Below are 15,521 nucleotides of genomic sequence, written 5' to 3'. Positions count from 1 at the left end.
TGGCTTTTCAGGGCCATACCCATGGCATATGGAAGTTCCCAGGCTAGGGGTCCAATTGGAGCTGTAGCTGCTGGCCTATGCCACAGCCATGTGGGATCCAAGCCACATCTGCGACCTACACCACAGCTCATAGCAACGGTGGATCCTTAACCCATTGAGCAATGCCAGGGATCTAACCTGTGTCCTCGTGGATGCTAGTCAGATTCGTTTCCACTGAGCCATGGCAGGAAATCCTTACTGGCTTTTCTTACTACCAAGTTCAGCCTCTTCTAAGACAGAATATTTATGAAGTCATAGTTTTGGTCTGATCACTATTGTTTTTTCTACAACACATTAAAAAAACATACACATTAAATGTTCCTGCTTGGAGTTCCTGTCGTGGCACAGTGGTTAACGAATCTGACTAGGGACCATGAGGTTGAAGGTTTGATCCCTGGCCTTGCTTAGTGGGTTAAGGATCCGGGGTTGCTGTGAGCTGTGGTGTAGGTTGCAGACGCAGCTTGGATCCTGTGTTGCTGTGGCTCTGGTGCAGGCTGGCAGCTACAGCTCCGATTCGACCCCTAGTCTGGGAACCTCCATATGCCATGGGAGCAGCCCTAGAAAAGGCAAAAAGAAAAAAAAAAAAAAGAGTTCCCTCTGTGGTTGAGTGGGTTAAGGGTCTGGTAATGTCACTGCAGGGGCTTGGGTTGATGCTATAGCCTGGGTTTGATCCCTGGCCCAGTAACTTCCACATGCCACAAGCATGGCCAAAAAAAAAAAAAAAATTACTTAACAAAAATTTCCTTTTACACATTATGTAAGTCATCTTACATACCACTAGTGGAGTATTTTGAAAACACTGGGGTATTGAATACAGATCAAATTCTTAAAACTGGCATTCAAAGTCCTCCCTGATCAGATCCCAGTCAAATTTCCAGCTTTAATTTTCACCCATAGCCATACATGTAAAGGGCTCCAGGCACAGGGCCCACTTTGTATTTGCAGATACACTGTGCTTTCGCTTGTCTCTTTGCATTTTGTTTTTTTGTCTAGGATCTTCTCTAGCTTTAAGGCCCAGCTCAATTATGATTACCATATAAAATTTCTAACCCTTCCAGATGAATAATTAACTTTTCTTCTTTCTTCCTTCTTCTCTCTTTTTTTTTTTTTTTTTGCCGGAGCAGGGGCAGGCTTTCAGCATGTGGAAGTTCCAAGCCACTGCAGTGACAACAGATCCTCAACCCACTAAGCCATAAGAGAAACCCTTCTTTCTTTCTTTCTTTCTTTCTTTCTTTCTTTCTTTCTTTCTTTCTTTCTTTCTTTCTTTCTTTCTTTCTTTCTTTCTTTCTTTCCTTCTTTCTTTCTTTCCTTCTTTCTTTCTTTCTCTCTTTCTTTCCTTCTGTTTTTTGGTCTTTTTTAGGGCTGCACCCACAGCATATGGAAATTCCTAGGCTAGGGGTCCAATCAGAGCTGCAGCTGCCAGCCTATGCCACAGTCACAGCAATGCCGAATATAAGCCATGTCTGGGACCTACACCACAGCTCATGGCAACGCCAGATCCTTAACCCACAAATCAGAGTCAAGGTTCCCTGAGTCCTCATGGATACCAGTCAGGTTCATCACTGCTGAGCCACAACAGGAATTCCTTTCTCTTTTTTTGAAGAAAAACTCCTTCTTTTAGGCTTCTAGCTACTAATATTGTGATGTGAGACTTGATATAATTTTGCCTCCTAATCTTTTGCTTGAAAATTTTGTCTCCTAGAACATTCAGAAGGGTATCATTCAGAATCCTTGGAGGAAACATATCGCATATTCAAATTGCGACTTGAGACTATAATGAGAGGGTTGTTCATAAAGATGTGGATGGGGTGATGCGGTGTCTGTGAACAGGGTGATGCTTCAGGGTCTGGCATCAGTGGGGCGTTACCCGAGGTGCTAACCCAACCCATAGGCCTGAAGGAACAAAGGAAGAGTTACAAGAATCCAAGAGAGCTGTAACTATAACTGTGGGTGAAGGAGAGGGACACCCAACAGGGTCTGTGGCCTCTGATCCACATGAATGGATCCAGAAGACACAACAGAAGAATTGCCAATTCAATTCACAGAATCATGAGAAATAGTACATTTTTTCCTTTAAAAAATTTTTTTTATTGTTTTGTCTTTTTACAGTCATACCCACAGCATATGGAGGTTCCCAGGCTAGGGGTCCAATCGGAGCTGTAGCCGCTGGCCTACCCCACAACCACAGCCACCGCAACGCCAGATCCAAGCCGTGTCTGCAACCCACACCAAAGCTCACGGCAATGCCGGATCCTTAACCCACTGAGCAAGGCCAGGGATGGAACCTGCGTCCCATGGATGCTAGTCAGATTCATTTCTGCTGAGCCATGATGGGAAATCCTACATTGTTGTTTTAAACCACCAAGTGTTGATATAGTTTCTTATGGAATAAGAGATAATGGATATATCAGCAGGGAGGTGAAGCCATAGCTATTTCTCCACCAAAAGTGTGGATAACCAAGAAGCTCTGAAGATCTATGAAATGAAACCCATCATTTCAAATGTAGTAAAAGTGTTTTCACGTTTCACAGAGATACTTAAAATAGTTTTCTAGGAGCGTTTTATGTTTATTTTATCTCAGTTGTTTGAGACAGAGCAATGTATGATGCTGTCACTATAAATTTTATTTTAAGCCTATTTACCTAACATTAGGATCTTTGACTTCCTTTATTTTATTCTATATTAGTAATCTGCACATATCTATGATCTTTACGAAGTAACCGATTATGTCCTTCCTTTTAAAGTGATTGATATTTAGGAGTTCCCATCGTGGCTCAGTGGTCAAAGAATCTGACTAGGAACCATGAGGCTGCTGGTTCAACCCCTGGCCTCGCTCAGAGGATTAAGGATCCTGCATTGCCATGAGCAGATGTGGTGTAGGTCGCAGACGCGGCTCCGATCCTGTGTTGCTGTAGCTCTGGCATAGGTTGGCGGCTACAGCTCAGATTAGACCCCTAGCCTGGTAACCTCCATATGCCACAGGTGCGGCCCTAGAAAAGACAAAATAAAGTAAAATAAAATAAAATAAAATAAAATAAAATAAAATAAAATAGTGATTGATATTTAATAAACAAATATCTTTTTTTGTGTGTGTGTCTTTTTTGTTGTTGTTGTTGCTATTTCTTGGGCCGCTCCCGCAGCATATGGAGGTTCCCAGGATAGGGGTTGAATCGGAGCTGTAGCCACTGGCCTACGCCAGAGCCACAGCAACGCAGGATCCAAGCCACGTCTGCAACCTACACCACAGCTCACGGCAACGCCGGATCTTTAACCCACTGAGCAAGGGCAGGGATCGAACCCGAGACCTCATGGTTCCTAGTCGGATTCGTTAACCACTGCGCCACGACGGGAACTCCTAATAAACAAATATCTTGGTCCCAAGATATGCAGGTCTTGTAGAAAGGCTCACGAAACATTTATTCTCATCCTCTCATTCTCATTTGCCTACCATTAAGAGAGAGTGTGGAAAAGAAAGTGCTGAGATGTCCAGGCTCTCTTGCAGGTGGAGATGGCCAGTTTTGTTCAAGAAGATGTAAGTAAAAATCTTCTGTGAGTGCTTCTCTTCCTGTTTAAAAAGAAAAAGCCACAAGAGAAAGCCTTTTGTCTTAGTCCTTTTGCCTTCTTCCTGATTGAAAACAAGAGAATTTGAAGGATGCTCTTAATAGACTATTTACAAAGGTATGGGCAGAATGTAAGGAAACCCAAGGGGTAGAGCAGCATCCCAGGGTGAGTATCAGAGAGGCTGTTATCACTGCAGTCCTGAAGGGTGAGAGGAGGGAGTTACTGGAAACAGAACAAGAGAGCTGTGTGTGCTGTGGGGATGCTTTGAGAGGTGCTGTGACCTTCAGTGTGGGCGCAGGCCATTTCTTCCCTCTGCCTGAACTTCTGTGAGCACTCCCCTTTGGCTGAACCCCACTGGAATCCAAGGGGCAAGGGCTACCTCTGGACACAACTTTGGGTGGGAAAGAATACAGAGTTAATCTGGAAAGACCAACAGCATTAAGGGCATCTGCTATTTATTTGTATATCCCTGGCGTGCAAACATCCTAAGAGTGCCTAGTACAAAGCAGGAGATGACTAAATTTGTTTTATTTATATAACGATTTTTCCCCCCGTTATCATTGCTTTACAGTGTTCTGTCAATTTTCTACTGTACAGCAAGGTGACCCAGTCACACATACATGTACACATTCTTTTTTCTCACATTATCATGCGCCACCATAAGTGACTGGATATAGTTCCCAGGGCTATACAGCAGGATCTCATTACTTATCCATTCCAAAGGCAATAGTTTGCATCTATTAACCTCAAATTCCCATTCACCCCCGCCCCCACTTGGCAACCACAAGTCTGTTCTCCATGTCCATGAGTTTCTTTTCTGTGGAAAGGTTCATTTGTGCTGTATATGAGATTCCAGATATAAGTGATATCATATGGTATTTGTCTTTCTCTTGGAGATGAATAAATTTGTATTGAATTTAATTGAATCTTGTTCTTGGTTTTATCCTACAGTGCTTAAAACCTAATCTAGAATCACTGCCAACATCATTTAGGTCCAATAATCCAATATAAAATTGCTGGGTCTGGATTACGAACCCAACTAGTATCCATGAGAATGCAGGTTCCATCCCTGGCCTCACTCTGTGGGTTGAGGATCTGGCGTTACTATGAGCTGTGGTATAGGTCACAGATACGGCTTGGATCCTGAGTTGCTGTGGCTGTGGTGTAGGACGGCATCTGCAGCTCTGATTGATCCCCTAGCCTGGGAACATCCATATGCTGCCGCTGTGGCCCTAAAAAAAAAAAAAAAAAAAAAAAAAAAAAAAAAAAAAAAATTCCTGGTCTGCAAGGAAATTCCTTTACTTATTAGAATAGGTATTTGGGTCCCTTTCTGAGACCAGATTAAGAAGAAGCCTTAGAAAAAACTTTTATGGATCTGGACATTTTTTTTTTTTTTTCTTTTTTGGCTGCCCCTTGGCAAATGGAATTCCTAGGCCAGAAATCAGATCCAAGCCGCAGTTGTTACCTAAGCTGCAGCTGTGGCAACACTGGATCCTTCACCCACTGTGGCTGGCTGGGGATCAAACTTGTGTCCCAGCTTTCCCAAAAGGTCTCTGATCCCATTGTGCCACATGAAGAACTCCAATCTGGACTTTTTTTTTTTAAATGGGAACACCTGCAGCATATGGAAGTCCCTGGGCTAGGGGTCAAATCAGAGCTGCAGCTATTGGCCTAACACCACAGCCACACCACCACCAGATCCTTAAGCCACTGAGCAAGGCCAGGTCAGGCCAGGTCACAGAGACAATGTCAGGTCCTTAACCTGATGAGCCACAACAGGGACTCCCGTCCTGGACATTTTTTTTAAGGGCCGAACCTGTGGCATATGGTAGTTCCCAGTCTAGGGGTCGAATCAGAGCTGTAGTTGCTGACCTACACCACAGCCACAGCAATGCAGGATCTGAGCAGCATCTGCAACCTACATCACAGCTCACAGCAACCTCGGATCCTTAACCCACTGGGCAACGCCAGGGATTGAACCTGCATCACCATCATCATGGATACTAGACAGGTTCATTACCACTGAGCCACAATGGCAACTCCCCAATCTGGACATTTTTAGGCATTAGATGGTTCTATAGTTTTAGAAAGCCTGTCCTCCAACACCATCAAACTCCTACATACGCACCTCATCAGGACCTTCCAGAAGAAATAACTTCTGTGTGCTGCTGTATGACTAAATCTCACTTTCCACATCTGTAAGAGAAAGGTGATAATAGCTACCCATTTACTCCAGTCTCAGGCACAAATGTTACCTCCTCATGCTTCCTAGGATATTGCATAAAATAAGAGGAGGATCACACCCCCAAGTTGCTCTCTATCCCAATAAGGTCTTGTTTATTTTTTCTCATTGCAGTTATTACTTTTTAAAATTGTAACTCAGGAGTTCCCGTCATGGCGCAGTGGTTAACGAATCCGACTAGGAACCATGATGTTGCGGGTTCGGTCCCTGCCCTTGCTCAGTGGGTTAATGATCCGGCGTTGCCGTGAGCTGTGGTGTAGATTGCAGACGTGGCTTGGATCCTGCGTTGCTGTGGCTCTGGCGTAGGCTGGTGGCCACAGCTCTGATTAGACCCCTAGCCTGGGAACCTCCATATGCCGAGGGAGCGGCCAAAGAAATAGCAAAAAGACAAAAAAAAAAAATAAATAAATAAAATAAAATTGTAACTCATTAATTGCTTACTTGTAGATTGTTAGTCTTCTCCCAAAAGAATGCTTGTTCCTTGTGAGCAAACACTTTGTTTGTGTTGTTCACCGCTCTATTCTAAACACTTGGAAGGGTGCCTGGGATGTGGTGGTTTTTTGATAAATATTTGTGGATAAATGAAAGAATAATGCAGTTAGCCTTTATCGCTCTCCTTCCTCTGGAATTTAACAAATTTATTTCCATCTGAGCATCATAGTAATGATGGATTCCTCTGTCTCATCCTTCTTTTTTTAATTTTTTGGTCTTTTTAGGGTCACACCCTTGGCATATGGAGGTTCCCAGGCTAGGGGTCTAATCGGAGATGTAGCTGCTGGCCTGCACCACAACCACAGCAACACCAAATCCAAGCCATGTCTGTGACCTACACCACAGCTTACAGCAATGCCAAATCCTTAACCCACTGATTGAGACCAGGGATCAAACCTGCGTCTTCATGGATACTAGATTCATTTCCACTGAACCACGATGGGAACTCCTGTCTCATCCTTCTGATCCTTTTTTTTCCCCCAAGCAAAGGCGTACAAAATTCCCAGGCCAGGCACTGAATCTGAGCAGGAGCCTTTAACTCACTGTGTCAGGCCAGTATTGAACCTGATTCTTGGTGTTGCGGCGACAAGGCAAATCTGATTGTGCCACAGCAGGAACTCTGGGTGCAGCCAGATTCTTAACCTACTGTGCCATAGGGGGAACTCCTCTTCTCTCTGAATCTTTTGCTAGCTTGTTCCTTACTATCATTCAGTTCAGACCTCAGCTTAAGTGGGGCATCCTTTGAGAGGAAGTGTCACTGATCTAAACTGGTCTTTTCTTATCACAGTTTTTTTTTTTTTCTTTTTTCTTTTTTTGGCTGTGCCTGCACACACGCACTTTCCTGGGCACACACGCACTAACCCTAACCCTAACCCTAACCCTAACCCTAACCCTAACCCTAACCCTAACCCTAAACAGACCTCACACTGTTTATTATGGCACTTTTTTTCTTTTTTCTTTTTTAGGGCCTCACCTGTGGCATATTGAAGTTCCCAGGGTAGGGGTCAAATCAGCTATAGCTGCAGGCTTGTGCTACAGCTGCAGCGATACAGTATGGGATCCTAGCCGCAGGTGTGAACTACAGCCAGCTCAACAACACCGGATCCTTAACCCATTGAGTGAGGCCAGGGATCGAACCCTCTTCGTTGTGTTTACTAGCCGGGTTTGTTTCCACTGAGTCACAAGGGAAGCTTCCTAGCGTTTACTCGTTCATGTTTCTTTCTTCCCAATTAGATTTTAAGCTTCATGAGACCTTATCTGTCATATTCATCACTGTAAGTGTAATGCCTAAAACATATTGAATACGCTTAATGAATATTTGCTGAATAAATAAGTACGTGGCTTATGACAGCGAAACCCAGAGGACTTGGCCACAAATTCTAAAAATTTTCCCAGGAATAAGAATTGCAGTTCTGGGACTTCCCGTCATGGCTCAGAGGAAAGGAATCTGACTAGTATCCATGAGGACGCAGGTTCGATCCCTGGCCCCGCTTACTTGTTTAAGGATCCAACATTGCGGTGAAGTGTGGTGTAGGTCGCAGAGGTGTCTCGGATCCGGCGTTGCTGTGGCTGTGGCGTAGGCCAGCGGACACAGCTCCGATTCAACCCCTAGCCTGGGAATTTCCATATGCCTCTGGTGCAGCCCTGAAAAGACCAAAAAAAAAAAAAAAAAAAAATTGCTGTTCTGAAGTTAGATCCTGGAGGACTGTGGAAACCTGACAATATGATATCTGAGGCTGAAGGCTGGGGAAGTGGAGGTAATGTATTGCAACTTGGCCTTTTCTTCCCCTACCCAAGGACCCTGGCACCTTGCAAAAGGGAAGCCTAGAATCGTTTGACCAGAAATTCCAGCCTGGCCACATGGGTATTTTCCATCCATGATATTTTGCCGTCACTTCTGCCAGGTTGCAAAAGCGCAAACATCTCTAGGACCCCGGGTTCCTTTCTGTTTCTTTATGAATGAACCGGGTCTAGACTGCGCCTGCGCAGCTCGCTGTTCTCCCGCTCCACGTGAGGCCCACCCTTCCCTCCTGCTACGGCCCCGCCCTTATCTTTTCTAATGGACCAATAGCGAGCGGCCTGGGGGGCGGAGCCCGGGGCGGCGCGGCAGAGTAGTTCACCGGTCGCCCGGCTCCCTAGCCTTAGTCTTGCTGTGTTGTGATCACGTGGCCAACTCCGGGCGCGGCGCTTGTTTTGGTTTCCCTCTAGCTTGCCTTTGGCAGCTCGGGGTGAGCGACTTTCCTGTGCCGGTTGTCGCGCCTGCTTGTACTTCGGCTTTCTTTTCTTGGGGCTCTCTCAGCCCGAAGTTCGGCAAGCCCCTGGGGGCCGGCTCCTGCCATGCCTTTAGTTCGCTACAGGAAGGTGGTCATCCTCGGATACCGCTCTGTAGGTGAGTCTCCGCCTGGGAGAGAGCATGGATGCACCGTGGCTTTGTGGCCAGAGGAGGCGCGCTGCCGCGGGAACGCGCCCCAGGCAAGGAATGGTGGCATCCTTAGAACCAGCTTGTAGAGCGATGACTGAAAGAGGTTGCTGAGAGAAAGGCTGGCCTGTTGGTAGTGTGTGGAAGGCTGCGGGAAGCGGGAGCTTGTAAGAGTTAACGTGGGCTTGACTGTTGGAACGCCCGAGCGGTCCTCAGCGTTACTCTGGGAGGTGGAGGTGGGTTTAGGCGGGGACGCATTCTGGGTGGGGCAAGTCTAGGTGTCCAGTGCAGGGCAGACAGGAACCTAGGGAATCCCGGATCTTTCCAGGAGTGAGGTGGGGAAAGGCGGCGGGAAAGGCTTCCTGCGGCGCTCCTGTATGCATGCATACGGTGGTTAAGGTGCAGAGAACCAGGGCGAAAAGAGGGTGAGGGTAGGCTAAGGGAAGGCAGTGCATGGGGGCATTTACAGACCAGGATGCTAATCTGGGGTCCCCTTTAGTCCAGGGTCACACCCCTAAAGGACAGAGGATGTGAATGTCGATGGGTGATTTGGATACAACTACCTCTGCTTTCCACAGGGAAGACATCTTTAGCACATCAATTTGTGGAGGGCGAGTTCCTAGAAGATTATGATCCTACTGTGGAGAATAGTGAGTAGACTTCTCCCCTAGGGACAGGGTAGGGAGAGCTTGGGTGCCCCACCCAATTCCACCGTTTGGGATTTTCCTTGTGCCAAGGGGATGATTTAATTAGACATTAAATCTAACCTCTTCTCTAGCAATCTTGTTCTATGAGTGGAGCTAGAGTATGCATTTTCCAAGAGTCCAGGATGGTGTTTGTGTAGACAATAAGAAGCCTAATGTTGTCTTTCCAATTTCCTGGACAGCTCCCTGGCCCTGACCCATCTAAGTCACCCCCAGGGTTAAGAATGTATTAGGGCACGTTTCTAGCCCTACAAGGCACCTCACGGTTAAGTTTTCTTTTCTTTTCAGCTTACAGCAAGATAGTCACTCTTGGCAAAGATGAGTTTCACCTACACCTGGTGGACACAGCAGGGCAGGTACCAGTTTGGGGTAGGGTATCCTTTATTTATTTATTTTTTTCAGCCACAGTGTGAAGCTGCTTAATGTGGGATCTCAGTTCCCAGACCAGGGACTAAACCCAGGCTGCAGCAGTGAAAGCACTGCGTCCTAACCACTAGGTCACCAGGCAACTCCCTGGGCTAGGGTATCTAAATGTTGCAGTTCAGTCCTGGGAGATGAAGTCTGGCACCCTCTGTGGCTCATCCCAAAAGCATTTTAGCAGCTAGTAGCGTGCAGCGCTGATTTGGGCAACTCTGTAAATACTTGCTGAATAGAAGTGACTGGAGTAGGGTGTGCCACAGAGAGTCCCCAGGGTGCAGCCCACCAACCTTGGCCATCTGAGTGTTGTAGATCTGGGTACTGATGTTTCTATTTCTTGTCAGGATGAGTACAGCATTCTGCCCTATTCATTCATCATTGGGGTCCATGGTTATGTGCTTGTATATTCTGTCACCTCTCTGCATAGGTAAGTGACCAAGGTTGTGAGCGGGGTACTTGGGAGGATCTGAGGGCTGGTCCAGAATAAGGTTATAGCTTCGCTTCTTGTGTTTAAAGCTTCCAAGTCATTGAGAGTCTGTACCAAAAGCTACATGAAGGCCATGGGAAAACCCGGTATGTGACACTGGGGGCTAAAGATATAGTGTAAACGTGAATGGAGAAAGCAGACAGAGGGAGGTTGAGGATCCAAATTAAGGAGGAAGCCAGGACATAGATTCTCTCTGGTCTGATGGGGAATTATCGAGCTCTGATGGGAAGGAGGTTGGGGTCCATGGGAGACAGAGGGGATCCCGTAGTAACTGCTGTTTCCTCACAGGCTGCCAGTGGTGCTGGTGGGAAACAAGGCAGATCTCTCTCCAGACAGGTACGGAAATCTCTGTAGCTTCAGGCGAAGGAAAGTGAGCTGAACTAGGAATGAGTCAGGTCCTTGTCCTGGCTCTGCCATTGACTTGAACCAGTCATTTTACCTCTTTTCACTTCTAACTTGAAGGCTAAAACAAAATCACCCTTTTATGGCAAAAGCTATAGTTTTATATTTTAAGCCTCAGTCCTAGGCTCCTTTGTTTTTCTACATTTTCTCCTCTTCCAACCCTGTTCCCAAACCTTGGAATGAGATAGATCAGAGGAAATCTGATTTCTACTGAGATATTGCAAAGATCATGGGGGACATTGCTCTCCTTCATTTTCATGTCCCAAATTTGCTTCCAGGGAGGTCCAGGCTGTTGAAGGGAAGAAGCTGGCAGAGTCCTGGGGTGCAACATTTATGGAGTCATCTGCTCGAGATAATCAGGTGCTGGGCCTGAAGATTAGGAAGGTGGTGGGGGGGGTAGCAGTGTTTTTCTTATGGCATCGCTTGGTGGTGGGGATGGTGGGGGAGTATAGGGTATTCACCTCAGAGTACTGGCAGTGAACTAACCAACTTTTTTGCCCTGAATTCTTATCCCTTGCAGCTGACTCAAGGCATCTTCACCAAAGTCATCCAGGAGATTGCCCGGGTGGAGAATTCATATGGCCAAGAGCACCGTTGCCATCTCATGTGAACCCTTGAGCATGGGGTAGCTGCCTTGATTCTGCTCCTGGCATGTGCCAGGCTCCAGCAGAGGTTTGGGGGGCAGGGCCTCAGGACCTCACGGGTTTGGTTACCAGCTGTGTCCCTGGCCCTCTGGGCACACAGTGTGGTACCCTCATGTTTGCACACTTGCCCAGGCTCCCGTGGCCTGGCTGTCAATGTTTACAAAGGGGCAAGGATGTCTCACGGGCAGTGTCCTCTAGCCCTCTGTCTTTGCTAAGTAAATGAATTGTTATAACCTGTGGGATTGGGATTTGAGTCCTGGGCATTGTTTATTTAGGACCCAGTTGCCTAGGTAGGTTTTGGATGTTGGCTGGGTGAGGGGAGCTGGGGACTCCTGAAGTGGAGGTGACTCTCTGGAGTGACAATGTATATATGCAAATAAACTGAGAAATCCTTTTGTAGTTGACTTCTCTGTATCTGGGGAGAGTTCAATGCCAACAGCTCCTTTTCCAAGGAGTTGATGGCTATGGCCTTTGGTAGCGAATCAGGGCAAATGTTTTCTTCCTGCCTTGTTACCATTCCTTACCTCTTCCTCACTCATTCAGGACCATAACCCTAGGATCTCCTCCTCACCTTTCCCACTTTCCTTTTCTACTCCTTTCGCCCATACAGGTAACCTGTTGGCTGCCACTCCCTCCCAAATTTGTAGACGCTCACCATCCCCTTAACTACAGAAACACCACCCTCTAGTGGCCAGCTGCCACATGCTGACCTAGCTTCCCTCCTGGGGTCTTGGCATTTGCTGGAACTCAGAGAGGATAGGGTTTGGGCTGGAGGAAGAAAGACCCTAGTTCCTAATCATGTAAGAACAGTGAAGTAGTGAAAAGGCAGGGACTAAAGTGTTGTGAAGATTTTAGCTTTCTAAAGAGAGTCGAGTAAAGTAAGAAATAATGCCCTGGGAGTTTCCTGATGGCCCAGTGGGTTCAGAACCAAGCACAGTCACTGCTGTGGCTCAGGCCACTGCTGTGCTACAGGTTTGATCCTGGCCCTGGAATTTCCAAACACCCTGGAGCATGGCCAGAAAAAAAGAAAGAAAAGAGAAAGGAAGAAAAAAATGCCCCGATGTATATCAATCCCCACTCCCCACCCTCGTCTTCAATGCCTTTCATTAAAATGGATATTCTTGGAGTGCTTTTGTGGTGCAGCAGTTAGGGATCTGGAGTTGTCACTGCCGTGGTATGGTTCGATCCCTGGCCTGGGAACTTCCACATGCCTCAGACCCATAAAAGGGATGCTCTTTGCTCCTTTCATACCTTTCAAACATTTGAAGTTGTGCTACCTTTTTTAGGTGTCAAAGGCTAAGTTTGGTCCTACCCGGCCTCTACTCCCTACCCCCCCTGGTAGCCCTTGGGCCTAATTGGCCTAATACCTTCTCCAGGGATTTATAAGGATACTTGAATGGTAGCCTTCACAGGAAGGGCATACCTTTCCTGGCAACTTGAAGAACTTGAGGTACTCTGTCAATGCACTTAGTTGGGGAAAATGGACAAAATGTAGGTGGGGTTTTTAGCTGTGACCTTGTTATTGCCTGGCTCCAGACCAGCCAGCTAGTCTTACAGTTGGGGGTGATGGTATGTCACGCTGGTTTTCAGAAGTCCTGCCAGCTGCTTTTGGAGCTCTCATCCGGAATCTAAAAAGAAATAAGGGCTGCTGGAAGGAGCATATTCCAAAGAGCAATGTCTCAGAGGTTTAGGATTCTCTTTATGGTTGTCAGGTTGTCATCACCCTCTCTCCTTACACTAAAATGACGTCCTTTTGCACATGTGACCTGGAATTCTCATTATGGGTACCTACACTTCTGCTGTTATTTCCATAAGGTCTGAGATAGAATAACACATATCTGAGGTTTTCTAGAAGTGTATCAAACAATCTCAAGGCCTGATTAGTAGTAAAGGACAGTGGTTAATGGTTGGCTTGAAACAGTTACTCTTCCACTTAGCTCTGTGACCTTGGCCAGACACTTAACCTCTCTGAGCCTCTGAACCTCTCTGTTTCTCCTTTCTGAAGTGTAGTTAAAGCTTTCTCACAGGATTGAGGTGAAAATGAAACTGAAATGACATATGAAATGCCTAGGCATAGTTCCTTATATATAATAAACCCGTAAGAAATGTTTGCTGTCATGTTATTGGACGTCTTTTTGGTGAGGGTCTGGCCTGCCTGCCTGCCTCTGGATGAAGACAGTAGGGAGAGGCATTATATTTTCAAATTTCTGTCTCTTGGTGAACCTATTCCACTATATTTGGGATAGGTGTGGGGTCTCTGCTGGACTTTTTGGCTAAGTGCAGGGCACATGTCAGTGTGTGACTAGGACAGGACACGCCTTGTCCTGATCCCTCCTATAACTCTGGTCTAGGGATGTAGGTCTCCTGCACTGCCCAATATGGAAGCCACAAGTCACATATGCCTATTCAATTTAGTTTTAAAATTAAACAAATGAAAAGTTCCTTAGTTGCACCACCTACATTTCAAAGTGCCCAATAACTACATGTGGCTAAGCCATATTAATAGTGTAGATATAGTGCATTTCTATCAATGCAGAAAGTTCTATTGGATACCACTGCAAACCCTTTCCCACAAAACCAGCCCTGCACTTGATCTGCCTGCTTTTCTCCACATTTTAACACACACTCACCCCAGGAAAAACATTGATTTGAATCATGCATGGCTCAACTTCTCACTAGATGTGATTCGTTGGGCAATTTTACCTATTTTAGCCTCAGTCTCTTCATACAGCCATAGTTCCACGTAATTCATAACGAGGGTGAAGAATGAGAAGATATAAAGTATCTAGCACATTGTTAATTTGTCTCCTCTTATCCATGCCGTGGTTACAGCTAATGCAGAGAAGTTATTCCAACCCCTTTTCATCCAGACTAATGGGGGAGGGGTGCCTGCAAGTTGAGTGTTTTGGGATCTTGTCTAGAGTAACAGTATTCTGGCCAGGTAGCAGCAAGGCTCCAAGTTACATCTCCTCTGTTTACTAAAAAAGGGGACATAGGCCCTGAAGATCCGGAGAGAAAGACTAGAGGTGCGAGTAGGAGCACCCGGGAAACTCTACATTTATGTTTTGATGGGGGAGGTGATTGTGGGGGCACTAACAGTCCTCTTTCCTCTCGAGAGGGTTTGAGAGCCAGAAGGAACGACCAGGCACTCGATCCGCTTTCCTTTGGGCCCCCGAACGTGGCAGGAACCCACCCTTTGCAGCGCCAGGCGCCGTGCCTCACTTTCTCCATTTGCGGACTCCAGTTCCCAGGATGCAGAGCAGCGGCCAATCTCCTGGCTCTTCTTCCATCCCCCTCCCGGGGAAGATTGCCCCTGGCCGAGGCAAGGGGCAGTTGGAGTCTCAGGGGCCGAAAACTCCGGGAAAACGGAATTAGAAAGTGGCCAGAGCCCTAGTTTCACTAGCCGGGCGGTAAAAGAGGCAGTTCCAGGGCCGGGGCGAAGAGGAGGGGGGCTTCATTCCCACGTGTCTGCACAGCGGCCGGCCCGGCGCGGTCGGGGTTAACCATTGGCGGAGGGATCCCTCAGCGTGTGCGTAGAACTGCAGAGTCACAGCCTTTCCTCCGAGAGGGCTGGATCCCTCCGCCGCTCCGCTCCAACACAAAATAGGGCCGCGTCTTCTCCTTTCTCCCCCTTCTCAAGTGGGGTTCCCCAGGCAAAAGGGCCCCCAGGATCTCGCGCCGGAGGCTTCCTGAATCTCCACGACCGCTGCCGGGATCTCGGGCCAGGAAATAGCCCCTTCGCAGGAACCACCCTACCGGCCGAACAGGAGGCGGAGGGGGGGAGGCGGAGCGGCGCCGCGCTGCACTACTTTCCTCTCCGGTTGCAAATGGCTGCCTCGTTCCCCACTTTCCGCTCAGTTTCCTGACCCCCCGGCGCCGGGAGCCGGGGTTGGGCCATGCACCTCTAGGCCCCCCGCGATCACAGCCAGCCGGGGGTCGAGGGGGTGCCGCCGATCAGAGCCGGCCAGGCCGGGGGCGGGGCAGCTCCCGAGGCCAGAGGGAAAGGGAGGCGAGCGCAGGGCCTGGAGCGGCCGGAGGGGAGCGGGCAGAGGGCTCGCACCGCCCGCCCCTTCCTCTTCCTCGCCCACCTACCCTCCTCCCTTCCCGGGGGGGA

At 47.6% G+C, this 15,521-nt stretch overlaps 1 protein-coding gene across 4 annotated transcripts; it reads left to right on the top strand.

The window, feature by feature from the left end:
• The first annotated feature begins 8,477 nt into the window (after nt 1–8,477).
• Nucleotides 8,478–11,806, top strand: RHEBL1 (RHEB like 1). Of its 4 annotated transcripts, none has more exons than XM_003126102.5 (8): nt 8,478–8,723; nt 9,332–9,403; nt 9,746–9,813; nt 10,219–10,301; nt 10,391–10,447; nt 10,650–10,697; nt 11,042–11,123; nt 11,284–11,806. In XM_003126102.5, the coding sequence occupies exons 1-8, from the start codon at nt 8,672–8,674 to the stop codon at nt 11,371–11,373; spliced, it is 552 nt and encodes a 183-aa protein (XP_003126150.1). In that variant the 5' UTR covers nt 8,478–8,671; the 3' UTR covers nt 11,374–11,806. The 4 variants fall into 4 exon arrangements, with proteins under 4 accessions (XP_003126150.1, XP_084811675.1, XP_020947253.1 ...); XM_084955549.1 differs by having other exon boundaries at nt 9,746–9,826; XM_084955550.1 differs by lacking the exon at nt 8,478–8,723 and adding an exon at nt 8,819–8,920 and having other exon boundaries at nt 9,746–9,826.
• The last annotated feature ends 3,715 nt before the right edge of the window (nt 11,807–15,521 follow it).

The sequence above is a fragment of the Sus scrofa genome, chromosome 5 (assembly GCF_054392235.1).
Source record: "Sus scrofa isolate SSC_HxYL_T2T_F1_AM1 chromosome 5, Sscrofa_HxYL_maternal_Yorkshire_Landrace_v2.0, whole genome shotgun sequence".
Classification (NCBI taxonomy): Eukaryota; Metazoa; Chordata; class Mammalia; order Artiodactyla; family Suidae; genus Sus; species Sus scrofa.
This window is presented reverse-complemented; position numbering and strand designations above follow the sequence as displayed.

Coding starts and splice junctions, on each gene's coding strand:
- RHEBL1 (XM_003126102.5), top strand. CDS start 8,672: ATGCCTTTAGTTCGCTACAGGAAGGTGGTCATCCTCGGATACCGCTCT. Junction 10,448..10,649: donor GAAGGCCATGGGAAAACCCG/GTATGTGACACT, acceptor GTTTCCTCACAG/GCTGCCAGTGGTGCTGGTGG. Junction 10,698..11,041: donor GCAGATCTCTCTCCAGACAG/GTACGGAAATCT, acceptor ATTTGCTTCCAG/GGAGGTCCAGGCTGTTGAAG.